This window comes from Somniosus microcephalus, chromosome 8 (assembly GCF_052327205.1).
Source record: "Somniosus microcephalus isolate GS21.2 chromosome 8, FLI_Smic_1.0, whole genome shotgun sequence".
Taxonomy (NCBI): Eukaryota; Metazoa; Chordata; class Chondrichthyes; order Squaliformes; family Somniosidae; genus Somniosus; species Somniosus microcephalus.
Window position 1 is genome coordinate 246302580 of NC_140994.1, and position 15997 is coordinate 246318576.

The window sequence follows — 15997 nt, forward strand, 5'->3', positions numbered from 1 at the left end:
TGGTGGCCGGGAATTGATAGAGAAATCGAAGAGATGACCAAGAGCTGTACAGGATGCCAGAAGGTCCAAAACGCCCCACCACAAGCCCCTCTACATCCATGGGAGTGGCCCTCATCCCCATGGCAAAGGGTGCACATTGATTTTGCTGGTCCATTTATGGACTCGATGTTTTTAATTGCAGTGGATGCACATTCAAAGTGGCCAGAGGTAATAAAAATGTCCTCAACCACCACAGAAAAAACTATCACAGTCTTACGAACCATATTCGCCAGAAATGGGCTGCCTGAACAGATTTGCTCCGACAATGGACCACAGTTTGTGTCTGAAGATTTCCGGAGGTTCTTAAAGAACAATGGTGTTAAGCATTACACATCCGCCCCATATCATCCAGCCACCAATAGATTGGCTGAGAGGTTCATTCAAACATTCAAGAAGGCTATCAAGGCAATGTGTAATGAAGACATACCCCTGCAACACAAGGTGGACAACTTCTTGTTTGCCTACCAGAATGCGACACATGCGGTTACCAACCAAACTCCAGCCATGATGTTCTTCAATCGAAGACTACGATGCTGCTTGGATTTGGTTAAGCCAAACATCAGAAGAGATGTGGAGAACAGGCAGTTTCAGAATATGAATGAAAGGCCGACCAGGAGTTTTAAGATAGGTCAACCAGTTTTGGCCTGGGATTACCGCACAGAGAAATGGCAGCCAGGAACGATCTGCACACGGCAAGGACCCCTAATGTATACCGTGGATGTTGGAGAGAGCATTGTAAGACGCCATGCTGACCAGATTCTAGAGTCGCTGGAAAACGTCAATTCCACACCACGATCCGATACACCTGGTGATGAAACCGAAGTACCAATTGCATCTACCTCAGAATCGGTGATATTGGAAGCAGACGAACCAAACAACGACATTGATCCCGAATCAACTTTGCCAGAAGAACCTGATACACCAAAGAGGCGTTATCCAGACAGAATCAGGAAGCCTCCTCAAAGACTGAACTTATAATTGCTTAACTTCAGCTAATGTATCGAGCAACTGTAATTGTAAATATGTTATTTAATTATTAATCGAATGTTATGTACTGTTTAGCTAAAAGGGGAGGAATTGTAGTGTATGTACTTTGCAGAAGGAACTATATTCTGCAGCCCCTGTATACTGCAGTACCAGTAGTGACCACCCCTGTATATAAGCCTGTGTAGTAACTTTTGCATAGTAGTTCCAGTTGTCTCCACTCAGTAAAGACCTGTTGTAACCAACTCCTGCAGTCCGTGTCTCAGTTACACACGGACATAATAAAGGGGATCTCGACAGGCTCAGTGAGTGCGCGAGAACATGGCAGATGGAATATAATGTGGATAAATGTGAAGTTATCTACTTTGGTAGAAAAAACAGAAAGGCAGAGTATTTCCTAAATGGTGAAAGATTGGGGAATGCAGATGCTCAAAGCGACCTGGGTGTCCTTGTACATGAGTCACTGAAAGTGAATGTGCAGGTGCAGCAATCCATTAGGAAGGCAAATGGTATGCTGCCCTTCATTTCAAGAGGATTTGAGTACAAGATTAAAGAAGTCTTACTCCAATTATATAGGGCCTTGGTGAGAGCACACTTGGAGTACTGTGTACAATTTTGGTCTCCTTACCTAAGGAAGGATATACTTGCCATAGAGGGAGTGCAACAAAGATTCACGAAAATGATTCCTGGCATGGCGGGACTGTCGTATGAGAAGAGATTGAGTAAACTAGGCCTGTATTCTCTTGAATTCAGAAGAATGAGAGGCGATCTCATTGAAGCATACAAAATTATTTCATGGCTTGATAGGGTGGATGCTGGGAGAATGTTTCCCTTGGCTGGGGAGTCTAGAACCAGGGGCCACAGCCTCGGGATAAATGGTAGGCCATTCAGGACTGAGATGAGAAGAAATTTCTTCACACAGAGGGTGGTGAATCTTTGGAATTCTCTACCCCAGAGGGCTGTGGAGGCTCAGTCATTGGGTATATTCAAAACAGAAGTCGATAGATTTCTGACTAGTAAGGGCATCAAGGGATATGGCGATAGGGCCGGTGAATGGAGTTGAGGCAGAAGATCAGCCATGATCTCATTGAACGACGGAGCAGGCTCAAAGGGCCGAATGGCCTACTCCTGCTCCTATTTCTTATGTTCTTATGATTCAATTTTACTAGCGGGACAAGAATCATATAAAAAGAGACATGTTGTGCTTAGAAAAGTTAGTATCTCTTTAATCTACTTTCCTTGTAAAGTGCTTTGCAAGCTGATTGAAGAAATAAAGGTATTGAACCTGAAGCAACAAAAACTTCATTACTGCTCAAGTAAAAAGGCAACGTGGGTCTTTGTGGGTCTTTTTATCAACACCCTGAGTAACAGAGCTTCTGCTATAGTACAGTGAACAAACAAGTACATATCATTGAGTTGCACTGTCTATTTATTCGGCATCAGTTTGTACCAGTGCTGCTGGTTATCGCTTTAAAACATAAACACATACTTGCGATTTCCAGATAGTACGGGACTAAAACCTTGGGCCTGTTTTGTTGAAACAAAACACATATCCAGTTCCCTCTGCCTCTGTCAGCTTTCTGAATAATCAGTCTCAATGATTTCTCTTCCACATTCGATCCATTCCATGTTTTTTCTCCAACAGTTTTGTCATCAGTACTGATCCAAACAAGTCTCATTGATTCAATGACATCAGAGACAGAGCAGGTCAGAGTAACGGTGTCTCCCTCAGTCACTGCATCAATTGGTTCAGCTGTGACTGTGTAAACAAGAAAATCATTTAGATTTTAAACAATAACTTGATCACTGAAAACAACGGCAGCGTTCTGGCTCTTACCTTTAACTGTGATTAGTGTAATGGTCACTAGTTTTTCTGAATTGACAATTAATGTGTAATCTCCTGCATCAGCAAACAGCACAGGGACAATCTGTACAATGATGTTCCTGTCAAAGTATCCCCTTATTGCATTTATTCGATTTCCAATGTACGTCCTGTTTAGATCGATACGATGAGATCTGAAATAAGAAGCTATCTGTATCTCTTGATTTTGAGAGTGATGTGACTTCCAAATCCAAGCAGCTTCATGATACCTCCAGGAAGAATAAGAATCATCCATCAGGTGAAGTTCACTGTGAACTGTACTCGACCGATAACACGTGTAGGCAGGCTGATGAAAATATCTAGCTGTAATAGGAAAAGAGAATTTTGATTTTCGCACTGACTGTGATACATCAAAAAGGAAGAAATAATTACTATAATTACACATGAATTATTTTGTGTTCAGACCATAATATCATTTAATAAAGGTTATTGATTATTTAAGTAGAGCACAGGGTGGGGAGTCTCCTATATATGAGAACAGAAAAGTCATTTTCAAATGACTTCATTTGAAATCTCTGTTAGATTGCAGTACCTGCACAGATAGAGTGTTCTTTCTCATGGTGCCAACTCATGAAAAAGGTACAGTGGACAAAATGCTGATCTAGTCTGCTTTTTTTCACAAATTCCCTCAAAATGGCATTATCACTTCTAGCTTTATCCATCCATTCAAAAAGGGCTGCTATGTGAATAATATAAATGGCAAGGAATCTTGTTAAGATTTCTCGTTAACCACGTGTTATTAGGAATGCGCTTGTTAAACTTGCTTCCATGTAAACAGTCGATGCTTTACTAAACTTGGAAACAATTGAGAGAAAACGAGGGCCCGATTTTAACTGACCCCGACTGGGCTGGAAACTGGGGAGGGGAGCAGTTAAAATAACAGAGTGACTTCCCCCTCAATGATCCCGATTCCTTCCCACCATGTCCCCATATTAATCAGCTCTTTCAAGCAGGTCAGTCGCAGGAAGGCAGCGCAGACATCAGGCAAAACTTCCTGGGAGCCGGTCCCTATAATATTAGACATTTATGGCACAGGAAGGTGGCCATTCAGCCCATCGTGTCTGTGCCAGCTGAGAAAGAGCGATCCACCCTAATCCCACTTCCAGTAAAGAAGTCTTACTCCAATTATATAGGGCCTTGGTGAGACCACACCTGGAGTACTGTGTAAATTTTGGTCTCCTTTCCTAAGGAAGGATATACTTGCCATAGAGGGAGTGCAATGAAGATTCACGAGATTGATTCCTGGGATGGCAGGACTGCCATATGAGAAGAGATTGATAGGCCTACATTCTCTTGAGTTGAGAAGAATGAGAGGGGATCTCATTGAAGCATTCAAAATTATTACAGGGCTTGATAGGATGGATGCTGGGAGAATGATTCCCTTGGCTGCGGAGTCTAGAACCAGGGGCCACAGCCTCAGGATAAAGGGTAGGCCATTCAGGACTGAGATGAGAAGAAACTTCTTCACACAGAGGGTGGTGAATGTTGTGTATGTACCTTTAAGAGAATAACTGGTCTCAGACTGCAGTACCGGCAGTGACCACCCCTGTATAAAAGGCGCTAGTGAGCCTCTGTAGTTTCAGTTTCCCGATTGACTTCAATCAGTAAAGACTTGTTTTGTTCAACTCCTGCTGTCCGTGTCTCAATCATACACGGACATAATAGTGAATCTTTGGAATTCTCTATCCCAGAGGGCTGTGGAGGCTCAGTCATTGGGTATATTCAAAACAGAAGTCGATAGATTTCTGACCAGTAAGGGCATCAAGGGATATGTCTACAGGGCCGGTGAATGGAGTTGAGGCAGAAGATCAGCCATGCTCTCAATGAATGGCGGAGCAAGCTCGAAGGGCCGAATGGCTTACTTCTGCTCCTATTTCTTATGTTCTTATTTTATGTTCCAGCGCTTAGTCTGTGGCCTTGTCGGTTACGGCACTTCAAATGCATATTTAGACTTGAATGTAGGGGGTATGATTAAGAAGTTTGTAGATGACACAAAAATTGGCCATGTGGTTGATAATGAAGAAGAAAGCTGCAGACTGCAAGAAGATATCAATGGACTGGCCAGGTGGGCAGGACAGTGGCAAATGGAATGCAATCTGGAGAAATGCAAAGTAATGCATTTGGGGAGGGTTAACAAGGCAAGGGAATACACTATAAATGGTAGGACACTGATAAGTGCAGAGGAACAGAGGGACCTTGGAGTGCACATCCACAGATTCCCTGAAGATAGCAGGACAGGTAGATAAGGTGGTTATGAAGGCATACTTAATCAGCTGAGGCATTGATTATAAGAGCAGGGAAGTTATGCTTGTGTAGTGTATGTACCTTTAAGAGAGAACGACTTTTACAGCTCCTGTATACTGTAGTACCGGCAGTGACCACACCTCTATATAAGCCTTGAGCATGCCTCTGTACTGTCAGTCTTGAGACTACCCTACTCCAGTAAACACCTGTTGATTGTTAAGTTACAGCCTCCGTGTAGTTATTGGAAAACATCATACTTTAAAAATCACGGATCCAACAGTGGTGACGAGGTCGATTCGAATCTGCCTGCAACTCTGCATTTCCCTTCAAGGATTCGCTCCGGGAGGGCGGTGGAAGAAAGTCGAGGCCAGAAGCATGGGCGTTGACCACGAGCAACCGCCCAGTCATCCGGCAGAGAGTGAACATCGCAGGGGAGGCTGTTGAGAGCCGAGCTTGGTTCCCCAGCCACGACGATCCAGCAACAGACTGGCAACAGGTACAGCGCAGACCCTTCCCGGACAGCGGCGGCTGGAGCCGACCGACGGCATAGAAAAAGCCGAGCAGCGTTGACGGGGTAAGAGAGAGGGTGAAGTGCACAGGGCGCGGCCGGGGGTTGAAAACCGAGCGGCGTCGAGGAAAAACAAACAGAGAGAGAGAGAGGGTAAAGCAGCAGCCGGGTTCAGGACCGAGCGACGGCAACGGGAAAGGCGCACAGGAGAACGCGCAGAGCACAGCCAGGGCTCAAGGGCTGAACCGTGTCCACAGGGAGAAGAAGGGAGAGCGCGGGAGACGCCATTGAGCCGCGGAGAAGAAGGGAGAGCACGGGAGACGCCATTTTTAGAAGCCGCAGCGGAGAAGAAGGGCGAGCGTGGGAAGAAAGGAAAGCGTGGGAGACGCCATTTTGTGCCAGCGGAGAAGAAGGGAGAGCGCGGGAGACACCATTTTAGACAGTTAAATCACACCCAGGGATGCCGAAGAGTGGCAGTATCACTGCGTTCGACAATGAAGTCGAAGATTGGGCAACATATGTGGAACGTATTGAGGTGTACTGCAGGGCGAATGAAGTGCCAGATGCTAGGAAAGCACTGGTTTTGTTAAATTCCATGGGTGCAAAAACTTATGGCTTACTGCGAAACCTAATAACCCCAGAGAAGCACGTGGATAAGAATTTCGAAAGCATAGTAGGAATCCTACAGGACCACTTAAACCCCATACCGCTGCTGATAGCAGAAAGATTTAAGTTCCACAAAAGGAACCATCATAAAGACGAAAGTAATGCTGAGTACTTAACGGAACTACACAAGCTATCAAAACACTGCCAGTTTGGAGTGGGACTAGCAGATACGTTAAGGGACAAGTTTGTGTGTGGGTTTCAAAGTGAAGGAACCCAGAAACGGATTCTATCAGAAAAGATCTTACGCTGGACAAGGCTTTCAGCATGGCAGCATCACACAAAGCAACCGCACGGGGCGTGGCAGAGATACAACGGAGACCGCAAGAATATGGCACCAATGAAATGTCATATGGAGCAGGGAAGTGTTATCGCTGCGGCAGAACAACACATGACCAGAAGGATTGTTGGTTCAAGGACCAAGTGTGCAGACAGTGTGGAAAAGCAGGACATATAGCAAGAGTCTGCAGGTCAGGGAAGAAAACCAGCAGCAAGAAATCTCCACAGGAGAAGTACGAAAAGGTACATAAGGTGATGGACAGAAAAGTGATACAGACTCCGGAAGCAAGGAGCTGGGTTGTCTGAAACTACATAAGGTAATCAAAATGGAGGATCACCAGACTATCTGGGTCACACTCAAGATAGACGGAGTCCAAGTGAAAATGGAATTGGACACTGGATCAGCCCTAACAGTCATAAACCAAAGGGACTACAAGCGGCTATTTTCACATATACCCTTGAAAGCTACAGAGATTGTCTTGAAAACGTACACTGGGCAAAAAGTCTACCCCAAAGGAAAAATAAGGGTGAAAGTGATATATAAAGGCCAGGAAATACCTAAAATGGACATATGTGTATTGCCAGATGGAGGACCACCACTACTAGGATGTGAATGGATCCGGAAGATACAATTAGATTGGCATTCCATACAGGCACTGAAGGTTGAGGCCAAAAAGGATGACGACATCACACCTGGACGAGTCAAAAATGCTAACTGACACACAAGAAGTGTTCCAGGAGGGACTCGGAACACTAAAAGGCATAACAGCAATGATTAAAATAGAGGAAAATGCATGCCCAAAGTTTTTTAAGGCCAGACCGGTGCCTTATGCGATCCGACCAGCCGTCGAAGCAGAGCTGGAAGGGTTGGAACATTCAGGCGTACTGTCCAAAGTAGACTGGAGTGAGTGGGCTACACCCATCGTTCCTGTAATGAAGAGGTCGTTGAGTAATACGCCTGGGGAACCAAAGAAGGTCCGCATCTGTGGGGATTTTAAGGTGACAGTGAACCCAGTCCTTCACACGGTGCAATATCCGCTTCCACGGATGGAGGATATTTTCGCCTCGCTGTCTGGAGGTAAACGCTTCACCAAAATTGATCTAGCCCAGGCGTACTTGCAAATGGAGGTAGAAGAAGCCTCGAAACAATACCTCACGATCAACACTCATAAAGGTGTCTACCAATACAACCTGCTGGTTTTCGGGGTAGCATCGGCTCCGGCTATTTGGCAAAGGGCAATGGATCAAGTCCTGCAAGGGATTCCAGGGACCCAGTGTTATTTGGACGACATCCTGGTCACGGGCAAAAATGACAGTGATCACCTCACCAACCTGGAGAAGGTGCTCACTAGATTAAAGGAATATGGGCTACGAGCTAATCGCCACAAGTGCGAGTTTTTCCAGAAGCAGATCTCGTATTGTGGCCACGTTATTGATGAAGAGGGGTTACATAAGTCCCCTGAGAAGATTGAGGCAGTAGTCAAGGCTCCAGCACCGGACAATGTGTCACAACTGAGGTCGTTCCTCGGGCTGGTGAACTACTACCATAAGTTCTTACCAAATTTGTCTACAGTATTACACCCACTGAACACCCTACTGCAAACGGGGGTACCATGGAAGTGGAATGACGAATGTAAATGAGCTTTCCAGAAGTGCAAAGAATTGATCACATCAAAAGAGGTGTTGGCCCATTTCAACCCAGCACTATCAATTCGGTTGGCATGTGATGCATCACCCTATGGTATTGGAGCGGTGCTGTCGCACAAATTCCCAGACGGGTTGGAGAGGCCAGTAGCCTTTGCGTCTCGGTCACTAACCTCTGCCGAGCGCAACTACGCCCAGATCGACAGGGAGGCCCTCAGCCAATATGGGGAGTAAAAAAATTCAACCACTATCTGCATGGGCAGAAGTTCACCTTGCTGACTGACCACCAACCACTTGCCTCCATCTTTAATCCAAAGAAGGGCGTTCCGGTGATGACTGCACAACGGTTACAAAGATGGTCCCTTTTTCCAGGGGCGAACCAATGTGAAATAGAATATAAAGGCTCAAAACAGCATGGAAACGCTGATGGGCTATCACGCTTGCCACTGCCTACTGTGGAGGAAGCACCAGCAGTGGACCCCATCGAGATATTTTATTCGTCAATAATTGAACGATTGCCAGTAACTAACGCGGATATAGAGAAGGAGACACGCAATGATCCGACACTGTCTCGGGTATATGATTAGACGGTGAGGGGATGGCCAACACATGGCGACTCACTGTTGCCAGCATTCTCATCCAGAAGAGAACAGCTGTCAGTATGCCAGGGGACAGTGATGTGTGGATCCCGAGTGGTAATTCCACCCAAGTTAAGGGAGAGAGTGCTCAATGAGCTTCACGAAGGTCATCTGGGAGGGGTGAAAATGAAAAGCCTTGCTAGGGCTTATGTGTGGTGGCCAGTGATTGATCAACAAATCGAGGACCTAACCAAGAGCTGCTCAGGATGCCAGAAGGTTCAAAATGCACCACCACATGCCCCTCTACACCCATGGGAGTGGCCCTCCTCTCCATGGCAACGGGTGCATATTGATTTTGCTGGTCCATTCATGGACTCAATGTTCTTAATAGCAGTGGATGCGCACTCAAAATGGCCTGAGGTGATAAAAATGTCCTCAACCACTACAGAGAAAACGATTGCAGTCCTGCAGACCATATTTGCCAGGAACGGCTTGCCACAGCAGATTTGCTCTGATAACGGACCACAGTTTGTGTCTGAAGAGTTTCGGAAATTTATGAGAAGGAATGGGGTAAGGCATTACACATCCGCCCCGTATCATCCAGCCACAAATGGATTGGCTGGGAGGTTCGTACAAACCTTTAAAAAAGCGATAAAGGCCATGTGCGATGATGAAATTCCACTACAGCATAAGGTGGACAATTTCCTGTTAGCCTACAGAAATGCGACACATGCAGTTACCAACCAGACCCCGGCCATGATGTTCTTTAACCGAAGGTTGAGATCTCGTCTGGATTTGTTCAGACCAAATGTGCGAAGAAATGTTGAGGATAAACAATTCCAGCACGTCAATGAGAAGCCGACAAGGAGCTTCAATGTAGGACAACCAGTCTTGGCCCGTAACTACCGAACAGAGAAATGGCAACCCAGAACGATATGCACACGGCAGGGGCCATTAATGTACACAGTGGATGTCGGGGAGAACATTGTGAGACGCCACGTCGACCAGATCTTAGCGTCACAGGAGCGAGTCAACCCCATGTCTCGCGTACCTGGGGATGAACCCGACATACCGGTAGCATCTACTTCAGAAACAGTAGCAGTGGAAACTGATGAACTAACCGACGAAAGGGGGCCAGAATCGCCTCCGCACCAAGAACAAGAACCTCAGAAAAGGCACTATCCAGAAAGGATCAGGAAGCCGCCCCAAAAACTGAATCTATAAATGGACTATTTCTGTTTAATGTGCATGTTAAAGTGTAAATTGTTATTTGAATATTATGGGTACTGCTAATCTAAAAGGGGAGGAATTGTAGTGTATGTACCTTTAAGAGAGAACGACTTTTACAGCTCCTGTATACTGTAGTACTGGCAGTGACCACACCTGTATATAAGCCTTGAGCATGCCTCTGTACTGTCAGTCTTGAGACTACCCTACTCCAGTAAACACCTGTTGATTGTTAAGTTACAGCCTCCGTGTAGTTATTGGAAAACATCATACTTTAAAAATCACGGATCCAACAGCTTGAACTGTATAAAACGCTAGTTAGGCCTCAGCTAGAACACTGCATGCAGTTCTGGTCACCACATTACAAGAAGTATATGATTGCAATAGAGTGGGTGCAGAGGAGATTTACAGGGATGTTGCCTGGGCTGGAGAATTTTTGCAATGAGGAAAGATTGGAGAGGCTGATATTGTTTTCTTTGGAACTGCAGAGGCTGAGGGGAGACCTAATTGAGGTGTATAAAATTATGAGGGGCCTAGATAGAGTGGAGAGGAAGGACCTAGTTCCCTTAGCTGAAGGGTCAATAACCATGGGGCATAGATTTAAAGTAATTGTTCGGAATTTTAATGTGGATTTGAGGAGACAATTTTTCACCCAGAGGGCCGTGAGGGTCTGGAACTCACTGCCTGAAAGGGTGGTAGAGGCAGAGACCCTCAGCACATTTAAAAAGTACGTGGATATGCATTTGAAGTGCCATAACCTCCAAGGCCAGGGGCCAAGTGCTGGAAAGTGGGATTAGGATGGAGAGCTCTTAGTCGGCCGGCACAGACATGATGGGCCGAATGGCCACCTTCTGTGCTGTAAATTTCTATGGCCTAAAAATTTGGTTGCTTTGCGCCTAAGAGGGCGCAAACGGGGCGCAAAGCAACTAGCACCCGGGCACGGCGCTTCCAACGCCTCTCATGAAATTCAGCGGGAGGTTAGTGGTGGCGGTAACCGTTAGCGCCCTGCCGCGCTGTGCCACTGGTGATGACGTCATTGCCGTGTGCAGCACCCCACTTCCTCCCCGGCTGTGATCTTCGGTAGCGGCCCCTGACTTACCGCTGGACGCTATGCATGACAGGGTCAGGGGGGGCCTAACTGCGATCGGGGCGGCACTAATTAAAGGCAAGGTGCCAGGCGGCCATTTTTGTTGCTGGCCTCCTGACAGCACCTGCCCCCGTTGCCGTCCCCGGCCTCCTGACCAGACCCGCCCGTGGAGTGCCGGCTGCGCTCCGTGAGCCCGGCACTTCTCTTGAGCGCCAGGCTCTTTTGCCAGCACTCCGATCCCGGGTGGCCTAGCTGGATCCCGGGTCGCGTTGCGCAAGGCCCCTCCCCTTTTAGAAGGGGAGGAAGGCCTGCAGTACTGCAGCACGTAACGCCACAATATTCCCTCGCAGCGCCCCAAGAGGGAGGCGGGGCACTTCCAGTAGCACCCCACTTCCCTCTTGGGGCGCTACCAATGAACTTTGGCCGCAGGGGCGCAAATTTTTTCAGGTAGCACCCCGGCAAAGTTAGACGCGACTCGATTTTTTCCCCCTATGATTCTATATCCAAGTACTTTTAAATACGATAAACATTTCTGCCTCTACCACCCTTTCAGGCAGTGAGTTCCAGACCCCCACCACCCTCTGGGTGAAAAACATTCTCCTCAACTCCCCTCTAATCCTTCTACCAATTACTTTAAATCTGTGCCCCCTAGTTATTGACCTCTCTGCTGAGGGAAATAAGTCTTTCCTGTCCACTCTATATCGGCTCCTCATAATTTTATACACCGCAATTAAATCTCCCCTCAGCCACCTCTATTCCAAAGAAAACAAACCCGGCCTATCCAATTTTTCCTCATAGCTAAAATTTTCCAGTCCTGGACAGTGCTCCCTCTTAATAATTTTTGGGTTCGCGGCTCCAGTTCAAGCATAACCTCCTTGCTCTTATATTCTATGCCTCGGCTAATAAATTAAAGTATCCCGTATAGCTTCTTAACCAACTTATCTGTCTATCCTGCTACCTTCAGGGATCTGTGGACATGCACTGCTTGTTCCTCTACACTTCTCAGTATCCTCAGTATCCTACCATTTATTGTATATTCCCTTGCCTTGTTAGCCCTCCCCAAATGCATTACCTCACACTTGTCCGGATTGAATTCCATTTGCCACTTTTCTACCCACCTGACCAGTCCATTGATATCTTCCTGCAGTCTACAGCTTTCTTCCTCACTATCAACCACACAGCCAGTTTGTGTATCATCTGCAAACTTCTTAATCATGTCCCTACATTGAAATCTAAATCATTGATATATACCACAAAAAGCAAGGGACCCCACTGCAAACAGCTTTCCAGTCACAAAGACAGCCGTCGACCATTTCGCTTTGCTTCCTGCCACTGAGTCAATTTTGGATCCAACTTGCCACTTTCCCTGGGATCCCATAGGCTTTTACTTTTCTGACCAATCTGCTATGTGGGACCTTGTGAAAAGCCTTGCTAAGATCCATGTAGACTACATTAATTGTGCTACCCTTATCGAACCGCCTTGTTACCTCCTCAAAAAATTCAATCAAGATAGTCAGACACGACCTTCCTTAACAATTCCATGCGGACTGTACTTGATTAATCCATGCCTTTCTAAATGACAATTAATACTGTCCCTCAGAATTTTTTCCAATAATTTGCACACCAGCGAGGTTAGGGTGACTGGCCTATAATTAATGGGTCTATTCCTTTCACCCTTTTTAAACAGGAAGGTCCAGAGATAAATTTTAAATCTATTTTTCAGGTTTCCTTGTGGGCCAGGAATGGCAGGAGTGCTTCCCCCAAACCCCCGATCGCTGACGGAAACCGCTTCCCAAACGTGGCCAGACACCTCCCCTCCCCCCACTGCTCGTGGCCAGAACCCCCCTCACCTCCCCCGCAATTGCGGCCAGAGCCTTTGCTACCTGCCGCAGACCATTCCCCCGGGTCCCCGGCTGCTTTCTCCTGTGAGAATTTCCTGTTCCCACCCACCGGCCAGGGTGTGGCAATAACCAACAGGAGAGCAGGGTGTGGCAATAACCACAGGAGAGCAGGGTGTGACAATAACCCACAGGAGAGCAGGGTGTGGCAATAACCCACAGGAGGGCAGGGTATGGCAATAACCACAGGAGAGCAGGGTGTGGCAATAACCCACAGGAGGGCAGGGTGTGGCAATAACCCACAGGAGAGCAGAGTGTGGCAATAGCCCACAGGAGAGCAGGGTGTGGAAATAACCCACAGGAGGGCAGGGTGTGGCAATAACCCACAGCAGAGCAGGGTGTGGCAATTATCCACAGGAGAGCAGAGTGTGGCAATAGCCCACAGGAGAGCAGGGTGTGGCAATAACCCACAGGAGGGCAGGGTGTGGCAATAACCCACAGCAGAGCAGGGTGTGGCAATTACCCACAGGATAGCAGAGTGTGGCAATAATCCACAGGAGGGCAGGGTGTGGCAATAAACCACAGGAGAGCAGAGTGTGGCAATAATCCACAGGAGGGCAGGGTGTGGCAATAATCCACAGGAGGGCAGGGTGTGGCAATAACCCACAGGAGGGCAGGGTGTGGCAATAACCCACAGGAGGGCAGGGTGTGGCAATAACCCACAGGAGAGCAGAGTGTGGCAATAATCCACTGGAGAGCAGGGTGTGGCAATAACCCACAGGAGAGCAGGGTGTGGCAATAACCCACAGGAGAGCAGGGTGTGGCAATAACCCACAGGAGAGCAGGGTGTGGCAGTAACCCACAGGAGAGCAGGGTGTGGCAATAACCCACAGGAGAGCAGGGTGTGGCAATAACCCACAGGAGAGCAGGGTGTGGCAATAACCCACAGGAGAGCAGGGTGTGGCAATAACCCACAGGAGAGCAGAGTGTGGCAATAACCCACAGGAGGGAAGAGTGTGGCAATAACCCACAGGAGAGCAGAGTGTGGCAATAACCCACAGGAGAGCAGGGTGTGGCAATAACCCACAGGAGAGCAGAGTGTGGCAATAACCCACAGGAGAGCAGGGTGTGGCAATAACCACAGGAGAGCAGGGTGTGGCAATAACCCACAGGAGAGCAGAGTGTGGCAATAACCCACAGGAGAGCAGGGTGTGGCAATAACCCACAGGAGAGCAGGGTGTGGCAATAACCCACAGGAGAGCAGAGTGTGGCAATAACCCACAGGAGGGAAGAGTGTGGCAATAACCCACAGGAGAGCAGGGTGTGGCAATAACCCACAGGAGAGCAGGGTGTGGCAATAGCCCACAGGAGAGCAGGGTGTGGCAATAACCCACAGGAGAGCAGGCCGTGGCAATAACCCACAGGAGAGCAGAGTGTGGCAATAACCCACAGGAGAGCAGGGTGTGGCAATAACCACAGGAGAGCAGGGTGTGGCAATAGCCCACAGGAGAGCAGGGTGTGGCAATAACCCACAGGAGAGCAGGGTGTGGCAATAACCCACAGGAGAGCAGGGTGTGGCAATAACCCACAGGAGAGCAGGGTGTGGCAATAACCCACAGGAGAGCAGGGTGTGGCAATAACCCACAGGAGAGCAGACTGTGGCAATAACCCACAGGAGAGCAGGGTGTGGCAATAGCCCACAGGAGAGCAGGGTGTGGCAATAACCCACAGGAGAGCAGAGTGTGGCAATAACCCACAGGAGAGCAGGGTGTGGCAATAACCCACAGGAGAGCAGGGTGTGGCAATAACCCACAGGAGGGCAGGATGTGGCAATAACCCACAGGAGGGCAGGGTGTGGCAATAACCCACAGGAGAGCAGGGTGTGGCAATAACCCACAGGAGAGCAACATATGTTAATAACCTGCAGTCTGCATTCTTTTATTTAAATGATAACCTTCCATTAATATCGGCAAAGCCTCCATGTCCATGTTTTCCCCACACTACCACGCTCCCCCTCACCCTCCCTGCCTCCCCGTTAATATCAGTGCCTGACCTGTCATTCGAGTCAGACATGATAAGGTGAAGCTGGTCAAAGGATATGTACGCATGAGGCAGTTCAATGTTGCCAGGTTGTTTGAAGGCTTCTTGTTGATTGCTGATGACCTCTCTCGTGAATTCTTGTGTCATGCATGGCACATATTATATTCAGCACAGTGCCATGAATACAAAGACTGCACATCTCAGAAATCTCATTTCATCAGGAATGAAACGGAGACTTTGCAAATTAACGGTTGGGAGAATTTTACGACACTGCCAATCCATTGACATCATTAGCAATCTAAAGGACATTGTAATGGTAACTGTCAGCAAAAGATTCGCAAAATTCAACAGATTCCCCAAAACCAAGAAGATTACCCTAAGGAAGGGATTTCTGGACTGTTAATAAACCATGTCAGAATGGTATAAGAATACTGGGCCTAAAGGGGAGATTTAAAAAAATCAAAGACCCCAGGGTTTTGGTTTTATTTTAAAAGCATGTTCAAACCTGTGGAAGAAAATGGGGGCTGCAACAAAAGGAATTGGGATTGGCCTCTGTAAACAGACAGTTTTGGGTATTGGGATTAGCCAAGCTGCCTGGGGACTATCTGGACTGTCTCAGTCATTTTACATAATGACAATAGACCTACGGAAGAGCCGTTCCCGCCCAAAATTACAGAACCATCCAAAGTATACATAATGCAGAACATGCCACCAACTAACAAAAGAACCTTGGGCCCCCCAGGAAAAGACAAATGTTACTGCAATTAAACAAGAGGTTAAACAATCGCTTAAAACCACTTAAGAATCGATGGGACCATCCCGAAATCACTTCACACAATCTTAAACCAATTAAGATCGATGGGACCACCCCGAAACCAATTAAGCAATTGAACAGATCAATATTAATGAGCCCGCCCAAAATCTAACAAGATTAGCAGGCATCGTTTAGTATATTTGGAGGCCTGTTTTTACAAGAAGTTTGTT

The 15997-nt window shown here is 47.3% G+C and overlaps 1 protein-coding gene across 3 annotated transcripts in view; it reads right to left on the reverse strand.

Annotated features, from left to right (window-relative positions):
• Positions 1 to 15997, reverse strand: part of LOC147114255 (uncharacterized) — a 158924-nt gene that overhangs the window by 46921 nt on the left and 96006 nt on the right. For all 3 annotated transcript variants that reach the window (XM_085995937.1, XM_085995938.1, XM_085995936.1), the window contains exons 8-9: positions 2861 to 3208; positions 2513 to 2782 (exon numbers count right to left, since the gene is read on the reverse strand). In XM_085995937.1, coding sequence (XP_085852063.1) covers positions 2513 to 2782; positions 2861 to 3208 — 618 coding nt within the window. The remainder of the gene's footprint in view (positions 1 to 2512; positions 2783 to 2860; positions 3209 to 15997) is intronic.